General features: G+C 35.9%; 2 protein-coding genes across 4 annotated transcripts in view; one reads left to right on the top strand and one right to left on the bottom strand.

Annotated features, from left to right (window-relative positions):
- Positions 1-1,271: 1,271 nt before the first annotated feature.
- On the top strand, positions 1,272-9,913 carry LOC107078224 (cathelicidin-1-like). 2 transcript variants are annotated; one of them, XM_015354275.2, is made up of 4 exons: positions 1,272-1,497; positions 2,059-2,181; positions 2,802-2,894; positions 8,974-9,913. In XM_015354275.2, the coding sequence occupies exons 1-4, from the start codon at positions 1,318-1,320 to the stop codon at positions 9,052-9,054; spliced, it is 477 nt and encodes a 158-aa protein (XP_015209761.1). In that variant the 5' UTR covers positions 1,272-1,317; the 3' UTR covers positions 9,055-9,913. The 2 variants fall into 2 exon arrangements, with proteins under 2 accessions (XP_015209761.1, XP_015209760.1); XM_015354274.2 differs by having other exon boundaries at positions 1,274-1,497; positions 4,173-9,335.
- A 5,407-nt stretch (positions 9,914-15,320) lies between these two features.
- The window catches only part of atg9b (autophagy related 9B), a 30,017-nt gene continuing 26,231 nt past the window's right edge, over positions 15,321-19,106 (bottom strand). For both annotated transcript variants that reach the window (XM_069191193.1, XM_069191194.1), the window contains exons 14-15: positions 17,309-17,466; positions 15,321-16,736 (exon numbers count right to left, since the gene is read on the bottom strand). In XM_069191193.1, coding sequence (XP_069047294.1) covers positions 17,330-17,466 — 137 coding nt within the window. In that variant the 3' untranslated portion in view covers positions 15,321-16,736; positions 17,309-17,329. The remainder of the gene's footprint in view (positions 16,737-17,308; positions 17,467-19,106) is intronic.

Here is a 19,106-nt window from a genome sequence, read left to right on the forward strand (position 1 = left end):
TTCCCTGTGCTACCTATAAGGAGAAATCTGTTCCACTTTGTTAATTACTTAAGTTCTGGGTGAAGTGTCATCAACAATTCAGAAAAAATCATAAAAAAGACAGAAGGAGACAAAAAAAAAAACCTTAATGGAGAGAGTATCACAGAGGACAAAGACAAAGAAGTGCCAGATGGGATCTTCTTGTCCAGATCATCTGAAACAACCAGGTTCTAGTTAAGTACTTGACTTGTTAAGAGAGCTTGTCATTCTGTTCTTTTTGGGAAACTGATTTTTGTATAGAGAATCCCTTGATTAAAAACAACTTATTCCTTGTTAGTGGGTGAATTTTTCAAATTCACTTTGTAGCATTGGGGTTTATATCGGGAGAGGTTTAACTGTAAGTCATATTCTGTTGGTTTAGAAGGCAGATTTATCTCTACTGTACATGTGTTATAGAGGATTTGAATACTTGGTAGCAGTCTAGGGTTTTTCTCGGTGGTCAGAATATAGGCCTCTGGAATGCCTTGTTTGGAAATAGAGTAATTTGGATGTTCTATTTGCTGTGTGTTGTTTAGTAGGTGTATTTTCATTATTAATAAATATTTGTTTAATGCAATGTGCCTTATGTATTACACTTTTCATCAAAGCTGTGTCAGAGAACCAAAAACACAGGTTCCTCTAATTATACTAACTGCTTGGGTATATTCTTGGCAAAAGCTTTACAATTTGAGGGTTATGATTTCTTAATTTACTTATCGGTTAACATGCACTGCCCTATTTATAATAATAATAATAATAATAATAATAATAATATTAATAATAATAATAATAATAATAATAATAATAATATTTCTGATATTCACCAGTTTCTTAACCCTCTATTTGTAACAATATTAAATGTCTTTGACAACAAGTAAATAGTATCATTTTATTTACAAGTAACATCTTTTAAACACCTTTAAAGAATAAAAAAAATAAAGTTTAAAATATCATGTTTTGTACCCTGATGAATATCTTCATACAGTATGTACTGTGTGGCAGTTGTTTGTGCTTGGAAAGAAAGAACTGATTTCAAATAATTGCTGAGGAAGTCATTAAACCAGGGGTTGGCATCTGCAACTGTTTTTCAGTCCTGCCCAGCAACAGTTTGACCCCTTTTATCTGTGGAAAAATCCCAGAAGTCTCTTCCCAGCAGGTAGCTCCTGTCACAATTTGCACATCACATTCATTGCAATCACTAGCATAATTGCTCAACTTTGGGAACTCCACAGAGGGAGTATAAGTAGACAGGCTACCCTTTGCTTGCTTATTCATACCGTTGAGGAATTCACTGACAGAATGATGGCAGTTATAAATTCATTTCTTCTCATCTCAGTGGGTGCTCTTCTCCCTGCAGTTCTGGCCAATAACTCATTCAGCTTCTTCGATGCCCTCTCTTCAGCTACAGCTCAGTACAACAAGGACAGCCTAGAGGAAAATGCATTTAAAGCACTTGGTGAACATCCCCTAGAAGGAGAGGTGAGTATAGTAGACGTCTGAATTAAGAAAAACAGGGATATGTTGACTGACACTTGTAATTTCAATAAAGAAGACTGGCGGAATGTTCTGCTTTAAATTTTAAATACTAGTTTAATTATCTTTTAAAACATAAGGTTCATAAGGATGATTATGGTATGGTATCATCTCTAGATTTCTAACATTAAGTTTCTCACCTAAACATAGGCCAACATGGTAACTGTATTCTTTTTGGGGGTTTTGTTCTAAGAAACTAAAAACATTTAGAAGTACTGTACTTCAGGTTAATTCTATCCCTAGCTGACCCCCCTAGCTCTGTGCAAAGTAAGATTAAACTGATTTACATAGGAAATTAATAAAAGGAGATAAACAGGACTGTGGCATCATTCAGAAAGTACTAACTTGTTTTCCAATCACTATGCAAATTCAATTTAGATAGCCATGAATACTTAATGAACTGATGGTCCAGAAGATAAGATCTCCATTCAAGCATTCGTATTGGAAGTATATGAAAATAATGATTGCTTCACTGTGACATTCCACTGTTTTCCTATCTTGACACAGGATCTTGCATTTTCTATGGATGGACTCTCCTATGTTTACAAATTGTCTTTTACACTTGGGGAGACGGTGTGCTCACGCTCAGAGGATTACCAGGAAAAACAATGCACCTTCAAGGAGAATGGCGTAAGATTATATGTGAAGCTTTGACCATCTGTAGTGACTGATTTAATATGCAGTAACTATAAACAGTGTCAATAACCTTTTATGATAAATGTTAAACCTACCTTTAATGGTTAATACAGATTCTTAAACTTACAATATCTTCTTTATTTGTCTGCTTTGCAATTGAGGCATGTTATAGTGAAATTAAAGGAAACAATATAATGGGATGTGAAACGATAAATATTTTATAAAAAAAATAAAAGTTCTTTAGATTTATGCAGTCTTAGTTATTTTTACTTTATTAAAATCATTGTGCTTGAAAGAAACTAAGATCATAAAAATGAGAAAACGTCATATATTTAACAAAAAATACTAAAGCACAGATTTAGAAATATGAAACAATGTCTAGTTTTCTTCATCTAGAGAAGAAAACTAATCTCCATCCCCATAGCTAGGGCATGTCGTCCCTTAGTTATCCTCCCAAATTTTTCTCTTACCAGCAGAAAACATGTAACAAATGTATTGTTGAAATAACCCAGGCTGGGTTTTCTTCTAATTCTATAGTGTAGCAGTAGTAGAGTAATAAAACATGAGGTCTTTTATTTCGGATAGATTAAGATATTTCTGTCTCCCCTGCACAGAAGGTGAAGAGATGTACTGCCACTGTCTCTGTCCTGAGTGAACACCCTAGCCAGGCAGCCAGTGTGGAAGTGAACTGTGGTAACAAAAAAGAGGTAACAAAAACTATGTTCTGTCATGCCCTTTCAGTTATTGCATGCGCCAGGAATACCCTTCAAGTTCCCATTCTGTTTTAAGATCAAGCACATACTATGAATTTTAGAAATGAATAGTATCACCATTCCCCAACACTGAAAAGCCGGACCATCTAAATAGATTTTTACTTCTGCTGTGTATATACTGTATAGACTGTGTAATGTTAAAGTTAGACTGCTGTTTACTGCTTATTAAGGTCCATCATGAGCATAAAGCCATCTTTGTGCTGTGGTTTTGTCTATAATAATAATTGCTTACACTTATATAGCGCTTTTCTGGACACTCCACTCAAAGCGCTTTACAGGTAATGACAGGGACTCCCCTCCACCACCACCAATGTGCAGCATCCACCTGGATGATGCGACGGCAGCCATAGTGCGCCAGAATGCTCACCCCATATCAGCCATCAGTGGGGAGGAGAGCAGAGTAATAAAGCCAATTCATAGATGGGGATTATTAGAAGGCCATGATTGGTAAGGGCCAATGGGAAATTTGGCCAGGACACCAGGGTTACACCCCTACTCTTTTCGAGAAACCCCCTGGGATTTTTAATGACCACAGAGAGTCAGGACATTGGTTTTACGTCTCATCTGAAGGACGGCGCCTGTTTACAGTACAGTGTCCCCATCACCATACTGGGGCATTAGGACCCACATGGACAGCAGGGTGAGAGCCCCCTGCTGGTCCCACTAACACCTCTTCCAGCAGCAACCTTAGTTTTCCCAGGATGTCTCTCATGCAGGTATTGACCAGGCTCATACCTGCTCAGCTTCAGTGGTTTGCCAGTTGTGAGTTGCAGGGTGATATGGCTGCTGGCTGGCTGCTAAGTAAATTAATGAATTTCAATGCATTAAGGATCCTGGTTGTAACACAATATTTGCAATTGTTCCATGTGAGTGTGTGCATGTGAGGGGTGAAAACTTTCTGAAGGCAGTGTGCATGATGCAGAATCAGAATTCTATTTAGCAAGTTCTGCTTTTCAGCATTGCTAAATGGTGAGAGCTAATTGATAGGTACACTATGTACAGTAGTACCAATGTTAACTTGCCACCATTCGTCAGTCTGTTCCAAGACTGGGACTCGCGCATAGGAGACAGCATATTTACTGTAGGTAAGTGAAATGTTTTGTAACGACGAGCAAATCTTCCTCACTCTCCTTTAAAAGTCCATAGGAATCAGGTTTATGGCTGTGATTAGGGGAAACACGCAGGAACCTCTCTCAAATGTTTTACCGGCAGGTGAGATCTCGAGGGAAAAGGAGCAAGGGGTCCAAGGGAAGTGGCAGAGGTGGCAGAGGCGGAAGGGGGAAAGGAAGCGGACGTGTGGGATCGGGCTCATCCGTTGCTAGTCGAGGACATGGAGGCAACACTCGCACAGCTTAGAGCTGGTTTGACAATACTAATTTTACTCTTCATTCCTAATAGAAATAAGACCTAGCAATAAATGGGCTCATAGAGTCCAGTGATACCTGTCTTGTTCTTTCAAGGGGTAAGATACAGAGTAGCACAGACAGAAAATAAAAACAGACCTAATCTTACTATTGTCCTTATGAATTCTGATATGCACCCTTGATTCAGTCATAATGTAAACCAAAATTTAGCAAAATCTTTTCTCCTTCAGTATGAATTTTCTTGGGAATCTCAGTATTAAGATGAAAGTTAAAGGAACTGATCTGAATGTTTATCTTAGTGAATAATGCATGAGTGTTGGAAATGTACAATGTTCGACGGGCTTGAACTTCTCGGTCTGATCAATAAAAATAATGTGGATATCTATGTGCTCCTTCAGATGTGCTTACTATTCTCACCATTAAGAATTAAATTTCTATCATTTGTCAGAATGGAGGATCAAGTTTCCTTTCCTCCCCATAGACAGAGATTGAAATTAAATTAATCCTGTAACACAGAAGACTCCTGTAAAACAGAGGAGTAGATTAAGTGATTGAGTATCACACTGGAACTTAAGTATACTGTGTTGTGACTTTTTACATTTCCCTGTTTATCAAGCTTTGTTAAGTACTTCAGGAGCTAATTGGTTTCTCGCATTTCTGCAGTTTATCACATCATTAGATGCACTTCTTTGAGCACATTAAGGTCAAAGTTTCTATTATAAAGGTTTTTGGATCTTTCAATTCAATGTCTGTTCTGAAGAAACAGATATCAGTTAGCACTGTCTTGGCCTACAGAAACAGACATATTCCTTCATTCCTTCTCATAAAAGATAACAGCCTCTTTTCTGCATGAAATAAACATTGGATTCTCTAAAGATAATTCATATCCTAGTTCATAATTCATGTACTCTGGAGGTTGAAAATCTGCACACGAAAGGTCAGATTCTATATTTCACATCTAAGTCTGATTAGACAGATGTTGCTTATCTTCCTTTGAAGCTCCACGCCCTGCAGTTATAGTCATACACTATTTTCTCTGTAAATTCACACCACTGCCTTTGTTGAACTTTTAATCCATATTTAGATACTATTAGCTAGAGACCATCTTAAATTAATGCTACAAAACATCATAACTTCATGCAAAGTTAGCATCATATGCCATGTTGGTCACAAGACGTTAATATTATCCATAAAAAACACTAAGGCAATTTCTATTAAGTAAAAAGTCCATTCATAGTTAAAGTGATGTGTAGAATATTCTCAATATATTGTATAATATACCTATAGTCACTTAAAAAATCACAAAAGCTCTTACTGTACCCTTTTCACTGAAACATTATCTTATATATAAACATTATTCACAGTACTGTAGGTGTCATTTAATATGGTGGTTCCCAAAACACAACAGTGTACTTTGGCAGAAATATTTAAACTAATACTTCTTAGGATGCTCAGTGTACAAAAACATATATTGAAGCATGCCTTTTTTAACAGACAAAGAGTTGTCTCTGAATTGGATTTTGTTTTTTAACTGACCCTACTCAAGACAAATTATTAATGAGGTTTTTATTTTATTTACAACAGCACAGACAAATATACAGTAATAATTAGAAAAACACTAAACATTTATTCAATCTGGAATTTTTCATAGAAATCACTAGGATACATTGGTGAATTACAGTACACTTCAAAAAGATATTGGCATACATATACCATATGTATGTACAGTAAACTACCAAAGTACTAAAAGTTGTTTGATAAACCACTTTAAATTAAATTAGTTCTGAATATTTTTTTTTCTGATGAAGGACACCAATACTTTTTTCTGTGACTATACACTTGCTTGTTTACAGTTCCATTTTAAGAGGTAATGTAATGTGTACTGTACATACAGTATATGTTAAAGATTTCCTACTCTAATGTATAATTGAATATTGCCTAAGTGCTACAGTATGTATGCACATTTTTTGTGCAGTTTTTATTTGTAAAAAAAGTCCTTGCTAATTCTAATGACTCTGCAATGAAGGTTAAGAGTGTTTACTTCTAGATTCTGATCAATTAGAGGGAGTGTAAAAAAATCTGGCTAATTGAAGAGCGCATGAATTGTTTCTATAAAAAATTTTGCCCACATTGTTTGATTGAACAGTGGGCATGATTGAGTGTTGGGTTGCTTTGCCTTATACTGTAACTTAAACAATCCATTTCTTAAGGCTGGGCTGTATCATTAGTCAGATATGACAAGGATGCCCCAAATGGTAGTGTAGAATTCACCAAAACATCCTCAGGTTGCAAAGCAACTGCGACTTCTAGGTGCCTGTGAGTTTGCAGTGATGACAGGGTGTGACCTACTGTAGCATTTCTCCATTTTGTGGTTGAGACATCTAGACATTGCGCTTCTCTTTATGCAGTACATGAAAAGCAGAACTTCTCTGTTGTAAGAGTTCATATACATATACAAGTCCTCTTTCTCCCATTTTGATACAGAGGATGAAGCTGCAAGGTTAGCAGATGATCAATTGGAAATAGGTATAAAAATGCAGAATAATGATTAATTTTGAATTATAAAATTGTTAATGTTGTACATAAACCTGTATCTGTATTTCACAGAGGGGGAAATCATTTTAGCTATGGTATATTTATTTTCATGAGTATTAAAGTAATTTTCTGTGCCCTATGAAGGCAAAATGGAACATAAGGAAACAAAAGAACAATAAAGGAGATTGTGACTTAAAAAAAAATTTACCCCATCCTAAGTAATGAAAGACTGTACAAAGGAGAACCAACTTTACTTTTTATTTTACTTTAAATCATATACATTATCTTCAATGATATACAGTATACATTTAACAGACACAAAACAGGACCTTTTTTGGTAATGGAAAACAAATGAAAATGTGTCCTAAAAGCTTAACAAGACTGCAAGTACTGTCATTCAGGCATGACTGACATGTTTCTATGGCATGGTTCATTTTCAACAAACGTTTGTTATAAAATAAAACAACAATAAAAAAGAAATCTGATCTGGAACACAGATAGCACCTTAAACTTTAAAAAAATATTTTTCTTTGCTTTTAAAACAGGTTTGTCTCATATAACATCAGATTAGAGTGGGTATTGGCAGAAAAGAAGGTGAATTTTAATGATAAAACTATACAACAGACAAGTGTGCAGAATGCAGTATATGTAAAATGGGTATGTTGTAGATACAGTATACAGACCATATTTGTTATAAAGTAGGTGTTGGTAGAGACCTTCATTCCACATGAACTTTTCTGTACAGCATCATTCTACTGCTTTGAATCTGACTACTTGGAAAACTTATAGTTATGCAATAATGATTAATATCTGTAATTCTGTTCCCTTTTTAAGAAACTACAGACAGTAGTTTAAATAAGGTAAGTATAATGCTTGACTTGAATTAGTAGGGTATTCATACTTTTATGTAATATGTTTCCTTCAAAGAAAATGGTGACAAAACACTACAACAATTTAAAAAAAAAGGAAACTAGGATGTTGATTTGTGTATAAAAATATTAGTTATACTGTTTCATCTTACAGCATATCAGTTTCTGAACCAACACAGGAGAATCTCTGAAACGATGTATGAAGATGATAAATGTGCAAAACCTAAATTTTGGAAGTATAAAGGAAACTAAGCATTTTCTTCCTGTTGAAGCCATGCAGTGAAGTAAACCTTTCAAATTTTACTTCGTATTTCCCAAAAGGAAACTACTGGATGTCTGCACACTAGTCAAAACATTACTAGGGACAGTCTTAAATACTGTACAAATGTGTTTTAAACTACAGATTTTATATTTTAAAAATGTAAGAGCTTGTTGAGCATTCCAGGGTTTTGGTATAACAAAAATTATACTATCCTAAAATATAAAAGCAAGCTATTGTAATAATCCGAAGTTCAAGTTCAAACTATGCACAGCTGTAGATGCTCAATTATTGACATGCATATAACGTTTCTACATGTAACAGAACATGTTCAAACTCACTTTTACTGAAACATAATATATACATTATATCAAGGTCAAAACTACAGAAAGACTAGAATAAAATATGTTGACACTATTTTAGCTGCCTTTACCCATCCTTAGAATTTATTACTGGACTTAAATGAGTGTCATGTCAATTTGTCTGTGTCAAATTATTTCTTGCTCTCTCATTTTGCTATAAAGAGAAGCGCAATGTCTAGATGTCTAAAAAGAGTTTAGGAGAATGCTAATTTGCATTCATAACATTAGGTCAGCAGCTTATATTTTTTAGTGTTATTTGTCATACAACAACGTAAAAAGAGACAGCACCCTTTGTGGTGTTATTAAATAAAATAAACTGTTTACCAGAGTCATTTGCATGTGGCCCATTGTACCGTACTTGACACTATGATATTGCTTGAATTATATTTGCAAAAATGTGTAGAGTACTAAATAACCTTAAGACAGTTCTCTGTTGTACTACAACACTGAAAAATATCAAAAGTTTTATTAACCAAATTCTACAGATTTTATTGTCAAAACTGATCATTTGAATGTGGTTACACAGAGGACTGTGGAAAATCATATTAAACCTAAGACACAACTGGGAAGGCAGTGGATACAACAAGGTCAAAAAGAACTGTATGCTTTATTCCTTTCTCTTAGGTACCAAACAACACTATTTCTGATCAACTGATGGGAAACATTGAAAATGGAGCACAATGTGCAGCATTATCATTTCTCTAGCATTGTTTTAGGTAAAACTCAGACTGCTTTAGAGGTCAAGACATGTCTTACAACATTCATACTGACATTGGGAACCTATGTATTGTATTGACACAAATAAGGGTCTGTGAAACCAGAAAGATCTATAGGCTGATTGTTAAATTGTGTTCAAATGAAACAACTGTGACCAAATGTTCTACTGCTGCCAAGTGCCAGACCAAATTTTAAAAGACAAAGTAATGTTATCAAAACATGAAAACATCAGTTATGTTATGAAATAAATGTCCAGTCCTAAACATAAATGGCTTATGTTGTTTACAATGAACTGGAATTACTCATTTCAAAATAATAAACCACTGTGCTGCAAGGCAATGCAATATACGGTACATATACTGCCATTAAAGGAAGCTGTCTTTAAAATGAGCCAGGGGAATAAAAAACAGAGGTTAAAACCTCTGTACATTGATAATGGAAACTGTATTTTGGAAAACAGGCGCAGAGTCTGGCATATTACAAGAGACCTACATACAGTGGAACCACACTTACTACACAAACCCCAGTAAGAGTGGGAATGACAGGGCCACAACAACTGGAAGAACTGACCTTGAGTTGTGGGATGACAGCTGCTGTCAGCTTATTAACAGTGTTGTAAACCCAAATAAAAAGTTACTCTCTGCATAAGCAACAACGACACCAAAACATACAGTATAAAGGCAGAAGACTTTGTACAGTGCAAAATACTTGTGTATTTTGTGTTAGTTATCCTAATGAGATAATATTGTTGTTAATGCTTTGAATTTTATAGAACATTCAAGTTTGTACAGTGTTTTTCAATATATGTATTGTAGAAGAAAATATTAAAGCAATATTAACAAATACACTTTAGCATTCACTACATTTTAATAATATATCAAACAGTTAATTTGCTGTTCAGCAGCAGTGCTTATGCATATTTTTTTTCTACTCATAAATGTTTAATACATTTGTCAATAGATTAAAAAAACATAAGGATTTGCAGATTTAATACTGCTCATTAGTTGTTCGGACGTGTAATCAAGTGAATAATCAATCTGCTACAGTTTGACTTGTTAAATCAGATAATTATTCCTACTGTTTCAGCAGCTATATGAAGTTACTGGATCAACTGGCTGAAGGAAAACTATTAAAATCTCTGGGGTCTAAATGAATGACCTTACTACAATATGTATTAAGTGTCTCTAAATGGGCGTATTTACATTATAGATTATTGGGCTGTTCTTTCAAAATCAAGGTTATTCATATGAAAATCTTTAATCAATGACATAAGTTATATGTTACAATGTACACATGCACAATATTTTAATGCTGTATCTCAAATAAATAAACGTCACCAAAAGGATGGTGCACAATGTTTATGAGGTAAGCCACCTTGAATGAGTCTACATTTTTAAAAAATATTCTATTAACACACTAACGCATTAAATATACTGTATATACACATACACATAGAGGCCTACAATGCACCAATTGCTTCTAGTATATGCTCCTGGTTGCTGTAACAACCATCAATTTCCCTATGGGATTAATAAAGTATTATCTATCTATCTAACCCTTGTGAAGAATAAGTGGCTTTCTGATTTAGATTGATGGATATATATGTTCATATATGAAAATATGCACAGCTTATATAAATACATTCCTCATTGAGAATAACATGATAAAATAAGATTTTGCTTCTAAAAGTGTTTTGCAATTATTGCAATTGCAATTTCTTAGCTTGGGGAACAAAACATGAATAACAAAGGAAGAAGCATAACACTGTCATCAGTCTTACTGCATTGGCTTCAACTTCATTTCCATTTCAAGTGTGACTAACCTCACTGTAACACTTCCTTTTAATAGCAGGGTGAATAAAGGGGTTTGATATCACCCATTCATCTTCAGCAGAACAAACAGTATTCATAGACTAAAAGAAAATAAATGTCAAATCAGATATTTCAAATTGCCACTGGAAAGTAAACACTAAAAAAGAACCCAATTTTACGACTTCATTGTTGATTGTAAACAGTTGTTTCAGTGTTTTCATGCTTTTAAGATCTTAATGCTTAAAACTCAAACCTCTTTACAAAGACCTTTAATTGTTCAGAAAATACATATTTACTTATCCTTGTTGAAATATGACACAGCACACACACATCAAACACACTAAGCACACAAGAGAAAATATGCAAGCTTACAGTAAATCTATTTTGTCCTGAAAGTTGGTCTGAAGTCCTTTCTCTTGCTTAAAAGAAGTGTAACAACTCTAAAAATGTGCACGGCAGCAATTATAAGAACTGAAATTAAGGTTCATGTGCAGAAAAAATATCTGGTACATATTACTTCTTAGTAGCAAAAGTTACCAGGCAATTCCCTCAGTTCTATTACAGCTGAGTAGCTCCCCTTTTATACCATAACACTGACAGTAGTGTGTTTATCCCCAAGTGTTTCACTTTGGTTTCAGCCTTGTAGAATAAAATGGAATAAGGCCAGAGAACGAGAAAATGACATTTGTGCAGGCATCTATACAGTATACAGAGAACTTGTGGACCCTGAATACATTTTAGCAACTTGATACTTTGGAGTTTACTACAGAAAGTGCAAAACTCTCTTCTGCAGTGGTGGTACAGGTTTTTTATCCATCTTAAGTTCTATCAGAAAAACAGTGAATACTGTGAATAGACAGCTGAAGAATAAAGGGGCTGTTCACAGGAACTGATTGATTCGGGATCAAAACTATTGTGGACAACAGATCAAGATGAGTCCTCAACTAATGACATAGCATGCTCTTACACTACATTTTTGTCCCTCCTGCATTCATAAATGTCTCAGTAAAAAATGGCCTAAAATTCCTTCTGCTTAATTCAGCCTATACAACATATTGTTATACACTATAATAATAAGTAAAATTATAACAAATGTTCTTGAAATGCATATTTGTTTTGTTCAAAAGTGTTCAATTGTTTTCTGTATCAGAAAGAAACTGTTTGCTAAAAAGTTTTATTATTGTAAATTCAGGGCACATTGTGGTGCAGTGGTTAGCACTGCTGCCTCACAGTGCTGAAGAACTGAGCAGCTATCTGCATGGAGTTTGTATGTTTTTCCTTGCATTCATGTTGAGTTCCCTCTGTGTGCTCTAGTGTCCTCACACAGTCCAAAGACATACTAGCCGGTTAAGTGGCTTCTGGGTTAACTGGCATGAATCTGTGTGTGTGTCTGAGTTTGTTTGTCCACCCTGCGATGGACTGGCGTCCCGTTCAGGGTGTATGCTGCCTTGTGCCTGTTACTGGCCCATGCCTGTGATCCTGAATTGGATGAAGCAGTTAGCAAATAGATGGATTGCTATTGTAAATACATCCCTTCTTATTGATTAAGTAATAAATGTATAATCCTATTTTAAAATTCATTTCCCAAAGTATACACATTGGCAGACTATTCTGTTACTCAAGCTTATTGTAATATTGTAATCAAATAATTGTAATCATAATTGGTCTATTTGTCAAAAGCGTTGTTTTCAGCAAAGGCAATGTGAACCATTCGTTCTGAATCTTGGTGGTTTTAGCCTTGGCCATGTCATTAAACCAATGTGATAAGGATTTCCCAAACAGTGACGTTCTGTTTGCTAAATAGTGTCAGGGGAGGGTGTGTATTATTTAGCTTGTGTTTTCTTGACTTTTCGCATAACAACTCCTTAATGACTCCTGTAATTATCAAGCTCTCGGTGAGAGATGCACTGCTGCTCCAACATTACCTCTCTTCCAAGGCATAATGAAGCTTGCAGTTTATCAAATACTGTCTGGCTTTGAAAAAGGGCATTTTGGAGGAGCTTGTCTGTAAATCCTCATCTGGCCTGTGCTGTACTGGCTTTATAGCTGTAGGCCCGAGTCTCAGACAACTGACTATTCCAAAATGGGTGGGTAAAAACTGTGGGCATAAAAAAGTTTGCAAGTCCAAATAATAAAGCCCCAACTTACAAAACCATTGTTTATAAAAAAAACCATTTACACATTTATTTAAAAAAAGGATTTAAAGTAAAAGTTTGTGGCTGTTGAGACACTGGATGCCCATTCTGCTCTGTCCTTTGTTTTCCTGTGCTTTATATCCATGCATCTCTTTCCTTCACCCTTTGATGAAGGCTCAATAGCTGAAACATATTTTTACCTTCTAATTTTCAGGGTTGAATTAACCTCTGCTTTTTCCTTTGTAACCCACGCACTAATGCACTCAAATCTCCTGGATACTGTTAGGACTCTTTTTCAGTTTCTTTACTAAGGCTGAACAGCCATTATGTTGTCTTTGTTCTAGTTTTCTGTGTGGGGTTAACCTTGTTCCTTTATAGCCAATGCATGCTGATGCCACTCTCCGCTCAAAACAATGCCACACACATACAGTGCCTTGCGAAAGTATTCGGCCCCCTTGAACTTTTCAACCTTTTGCCACATTTCAGGCTTCAAACATAAAGATATAAATTTTTTATTTTATGTGAAGAATCACCAACAAGTGGGACACAATTGTGAAGTGGAACGAAATCTATTGGATTTTTGAAACTTTTTTAACTAATAAAAAAATGAAAAGTGGGGCGTGCAAAATTATTCGGCCCCTTTACTTTCAGTGCAGCAAACTCACTCCAGAAGTTCAGCGAGGATCTCTGAATGATCCAATGTTGTCCTAAATGACTGATGGTGATAAATAGAATCCACCTGTGTGTAATCAAGTCTCTGTATAAATGCACCTGCTCTGTGATAGTCTCAAGGTTCTGTTGAAAGCGCAGAGAGCATCATGAAGACCAAGGAACACACCAGGCAGGTCCGTAATACTGTTGTGGAGAAGTTTAAAGCCGGATTTGGATACAAAAAGATTTCCCAAGCTTCAAACATCCCGAGGAGCACTGTGCAAGCGATCATCTTGAAATGGAAGGAGTATCAGACCACTGCGAATCTACCAAGACCTGGCCGTCCCTCTAAACTTTCAGCTCAGACAAGGAGAAGACTGATCAGAGATGCAGCCAAGAGGCCCATGATCACTCTGGATGAACTGCAGAGAACTACAGCTGAGGTGGGAGAGTCTGTCCATAGGACAACAATCAGTCTTACACTGCACAAATCTGGCCTTTATGGAAGAGTGGCAAGATGAAAGCCATTTCTCAAAGATATCCATAAAAAGTCTCGTCTAAAGTTTGCCACAAGCCACCTGGGAGACACCCCAAACATGTGGAAGAAGGTGCTCTGGTCAGATGAAACCAAAATCGAACTTTTGGGCCACAATGCAAAACGATATGTTTGGCGTAAAAGCAACACAGCTCATCACCCTCAACACACCATCCCCACTGTCAAACATGGTGGTGGCAGCATCATGGTTTGGGCCTGCTTTTCTTCAGCAGGGGCAGGGAAGATGGTTAAAATTGAGGGGAAGATGGATGCAGCCAAATACAGGACCATTCTGGATGAAAACCTGTTGGAGTCTGCAAAAGACCTGAAACTGGGACGGAGATTTATCTTCCAACAAGACAATGATCCCAAACATACAGCAAAATCTACAAAGGAATGGTTCACAAATAAACGTATCCAGGTGTTTGAATGGCCAAGTCAAAGTCCAGACCTGAATCCAATCGAGAATCTGTGGAAAGAGCTGAAAACTGCTGTTCACAAACGCTCTCCATCCAACTTCACTGAGCTCGAGCTGTTTTGCAAGGAAGAATGGGCAAGAATTTCAGTCTCTCGATGTGCAAAACTGATAGAGACATACCCCAAGCGACTTGCAGCTGTAATCGCAGCAAAAGGTGGCTCTACAAAGTATTAACGCAAGGGGGCCGAATAATTTTGCACGCCCCACTTTTCATTTTTTTATTAGTTAAAAAAGTTTCAAAAATCCAATAGATTTCGTTCCACTTCACAATTGTGTCCCACTTGTTGGTGATTCTTCACATAAAATAAAAAAATTATATCTTTATGTTTGAAGCCTGAAATGTGGCAAAAGGTTGAAAAGTTCAAGGGGGCCGAATACTTTCGCAAGGCACTGTATATATATAACTTACACGCATTCATGCTTCTCCTACCAAATATTATTAGTAATGATGTAATTTGCATTTTGACAAGACATTTGAAAGACAATTTTTTAACTCTGATGCTGACAAAAGAGCCTGATTTCTATGCAATTTTCAGTAAACCTAGACATCATGTAACAAGACAATTTTGTCATTTTAAAAGATATTAAAATTATTTTTGTTTGTGTCCCACGCAAAACATCAACTGTCACCATTTTTCAAAGCCTGAAGTGTCATAATAGTTTAATGATAAAACAAAAGAATTGATCAGGTAACACTAGTATTATAATTTAATAAAGAATTTCCTAAACAAATGTCTTTAATCATACATTAACGTTTATAAATACATTTTGTTTCTTTGGGGGGGGGGGGGTAGACAAAATATTCACAATGGAAGTGCATGTTCCACTATAGGCAATGGAAACATCGAATAGGCTTAAACTTTTTTTAGAGTACAGCAATAAATAAAGCACCTTTATCATTTGTAAATATTCTGTCAAGTACTGGAGGTCTTAAAATATAACCTTCTATATACCACATTTCTGAACGATAATCTAAATAAAGGTTAAGATTTAGAGACACATACTAATATTAATATTATTCATATTAAGAAATTAATATTTCTTTTCATAATGGTTTTAAATACATTCCATAAACAATGCATGATTTGAAAATGGAAAAAAAAGTTTCTGTTGGAACTGCTTTGCAGGAAACATCACACCTCCAATGTAATTTTAAGTACCTCAGTTGAAGTGGTATCGCTATTGACAGAAAAGAAAGCTCAATAAAATCAAGAGCATACTCTCTTCATGTGATGGCCTAACAGGACACTGAAAATCTGATGATTTTTGTTCCAGGTAGGTTTTAGCAGCTTAGTGTTAAATCAGCTTGCTTTTAGTGCATATAAAATTAACTTTACAAAGCCTGTACTCATCAACACACAACTTAAAAAGTAACACCAGTAATGAAAAAACAACATTAAAGATAAAAGTAAAACCTGTCTAGAACAAAACCCTTGACTGTATGACAGTTTATATGGTTAAAGTTAGAAGTCATTGGGATGCTTGATCTCTGTGCTCAGCAGCAAAACTCCCTTGTGTCAAATAAGTGACAGCTTAGACTGAGAATTCCTCAAATGTCCTATTTCAACTGGAACCTGTCCTAAACATACCTGATGGCTTTCGAGCTCCAGAAACGGAAATGCATGTGGAGCATCCCTAAGTTATACATTTTCAATGTTAGTAGTTCTGTTAAAAAGAAAACTAAAATGTTCTATATATATATATGCAATGCTTACATTTATTTCTCAGTCTTAGTCTGCCTATACCTGTACAGTATGTCTTTGTTTTCTCTGCGTTGTTTCCAAACAAATCCGGCCAACTGAGTTACACTAACACTAAGCACTCCAAGTACACAAACAGCAGTTCTTAATAAAGTTGGTATTCCAACATTGAACTAGAACGATCAAAAATGTCCTGGAAGACGTATCCTTACTGTCACTCATTCTTCAAGCTTGTGTAACTGGAAGACATTGAGGATAATAACCTTGCATTTTCCACAAAAATATTCAGCCTAACACACAAAACACTGATGAGGTTTGAACAGATGATCTAAGGCCACACCATTATCTGAGTCATAAGACCTGTAGATGACAAAAAACAAACAACAAAATACATATGAAATTTTAAAATAATTGTATCTTTAACAGAAAGAAAGCCTAATTATAATATTAAGATAAAACAGAACATGAACACTGTTGCTTGAGTTTTACTTTATTAAATCCATTTTTTAACCAGATATGCCTTAATAAGACAGATTTTCATTTACAGTGATGGCCTGGAGAGGACACATTTACACAGCAGCGTATTTACTAGTGCAATCTGAATATCTATCGTGTTCAGGGGGTATACCACCAGCATTGCACCTGGAATTTGACTAATCAACCTGGGTTGATATGTAAATATTTGGCTAGTCCTTCATAGTTTTTAAAATACATTTTTCATTGCACCATTTATATTGCCATATTACAACCCTCTCCACAGCAAGTAGGACTATAACAGATCAATAAGTATCTTCTAATTTCAGTCCAGACCTTCTTTGCTGAACAAACTTAATTAGTAAATACTGATGAGCCAATGATTGCTTGTGCACAAATCTCAGGCCCGAAACATGTGCTGTTAAAGTGTTAGAATATGTCAAAGAAACCTGGAGTACCTGTAGTGTTTTAAGGCACTTTTAACTCCTGATCTCTGTATCATGTTGTGGTGGGGCTTCGTGGTTGATCTCTTCCTCTTCCTCCTCCGTCCATTCTCCCAAGCGAACTGGAGAGCGTCCAGAGAGACTTCCAGGTTGACTATACTGTGTCTGAGAACCTACAACCGAAAACCAACTGTGTTAAAATCAACCTTATCAGATATCCACAAAGTAGTGTTCAGAGTTGACCTTCTCAAACAACTGCCAGTTGTCACATGATCTCAGAGTTCACATTGATTTCAGTATTCACAGCCCACCTTTGCAAATCAAAATGTTTCTGATTATTGGTCCAGATGCAAAATTAAATCAGTTTTACAAACACTACTGAATATACAGATCCCGAGCCAAGCAGTCAATATGCTTTTTCTGCTACTGTTGGTTAAAGCAATACCTAAACCAAAATAATTCCTCACAGTAAAATGACTAAATAAATAATAAAAGAAAACATTAGTCGAAGAAAAAATGCACTGGGTAGGTGACACTGTTGGCACAGAAAAAAGTTAAAGCCAGTAAGATCTCTGTTCTTATTTACTGTAATAAAGAAGGAAATTGCAGCAGAGTTGTTAATTTAAATGAGGTGGATGCCTCTGCCTCTTCCTTGAAATAAACTATTGCAAGCAATATTTGTTAACAATATTTGCAAGCATAGAGTACCTTAACCATCAAGTAGTACAGAAGGAAGAACTGGACCCTGACTACATCCATTCCTGCCAAGGTAACATCTCTGCTGGACTATAATCCAGGTAAAATTGCAGCACAGATACCTCTTATAAACAAGCAGAGCCAGACTGCCTGCTTTTACTTAAAAAGAACAGACTGTCTCTATAACGGAGAAATTTGAAAATAAAAACTGAGGGATTCTCGTGACCTTTTTAGAAGAGTGACCTCCACATATCCTGTGTTTCCTCTCAATGAAAATGTCTTTTTGTGCCAGAGCTAGGAAAAACCCTAGGATTACTTTATTAAGGAATCCAACCAGATCATCCTGTTCCAAGACCATAACTCACATGTTGGTTTGTCTTAACTGTTCTCAAGCTCTAATACTTCGAGCTCAAGATTTGTTTTTAATGTGTTCTTTTTTTTAATCTTTGAACTTTTTTTGTGCCTGCTGGTTGGAAGACGCTTTCCAATTTAGAAACAAGTTGCCGAATAGCAAGTTTCACATGTATTCAGGTTCGCAGCCATCATCACTGCCATTTCTGCTCTTATAAGCTGCATTTGCTGATCCAAAGAATGCTGAAGCACACTGGCCCCTGCACTCAACTCTGCAGGGTCAGACTCATTTAATTTCTCCTTACTTGCAGAGGAAGTGGGGAACCAATACCATTTCTGCCATGCCCCCCCAACAATCACTGACCCTTCAGAAACAAACTCAACAAAAATTATGTGGGGAACAACTAGAAAAGAAAAACAGAGGGGAGTGAGTAACAGGAACTTTAGTGTCAGGTCACCATACTGGAACCCTGGTCATGTAATCAAATACAGGTAACCCTCGGCTAACACAATATATGCATTCCATGATGTCACCTTATTATCTGAAGTAGAAAAAACCTAGAAGGCAGAGGAATGTGCTCTAGAACCTGGAAAACATAGAGGTACAAAAGGACATTTTTGCTAAATACTAACAAAAATTAGATGAACCTAGCTTTGAACCTGGAAACACTTTTATTTATAAGAAATATTAAAGATTGCATTATCATTGCCTGGCTGAGTGGGACATGGTGTTGCATCATATCATCCATCCAAAAACTGGACACTG

This window comes from Lepisosteus oculatus, chromosome 6 (genome assembly GCF_040954835.1).
Source record: "Lepisosteus oculatus isolate fLepOcu1 chromosome 6, fLepOcu1.hap2, whole genome shotgun sequence".
NCBI lineage: Eukaryota > Metazoa > Chordata > Actinopteri > Semionotiformes > Lepisosteidae > Lepisosteus > Lepisosteus oculatus.

Coding starts and splice junctions, on each gene's coding strand:
- LOC107078224 (XM_015354274.2), top strand. CDS start 1,318: ATGATGGCAGTTATAAATTCATTTCTTCTCATCTCAGTGGGTGCTCTT. Junction 1,498..2,058: donor AACATCCCCTAGAAGGAGAG/GTGAGTATAGTA, acceptor ATCTTGACACAG/GATCTTGCATTTTCTATGGA. Junction 2,895..4,172: donor ACTGTGGTAACAAAAAAGAG/GTAACAAAAACT, acceptor TTTTACCGGCAG/GTGAGATCTCGAGGGAAAAG.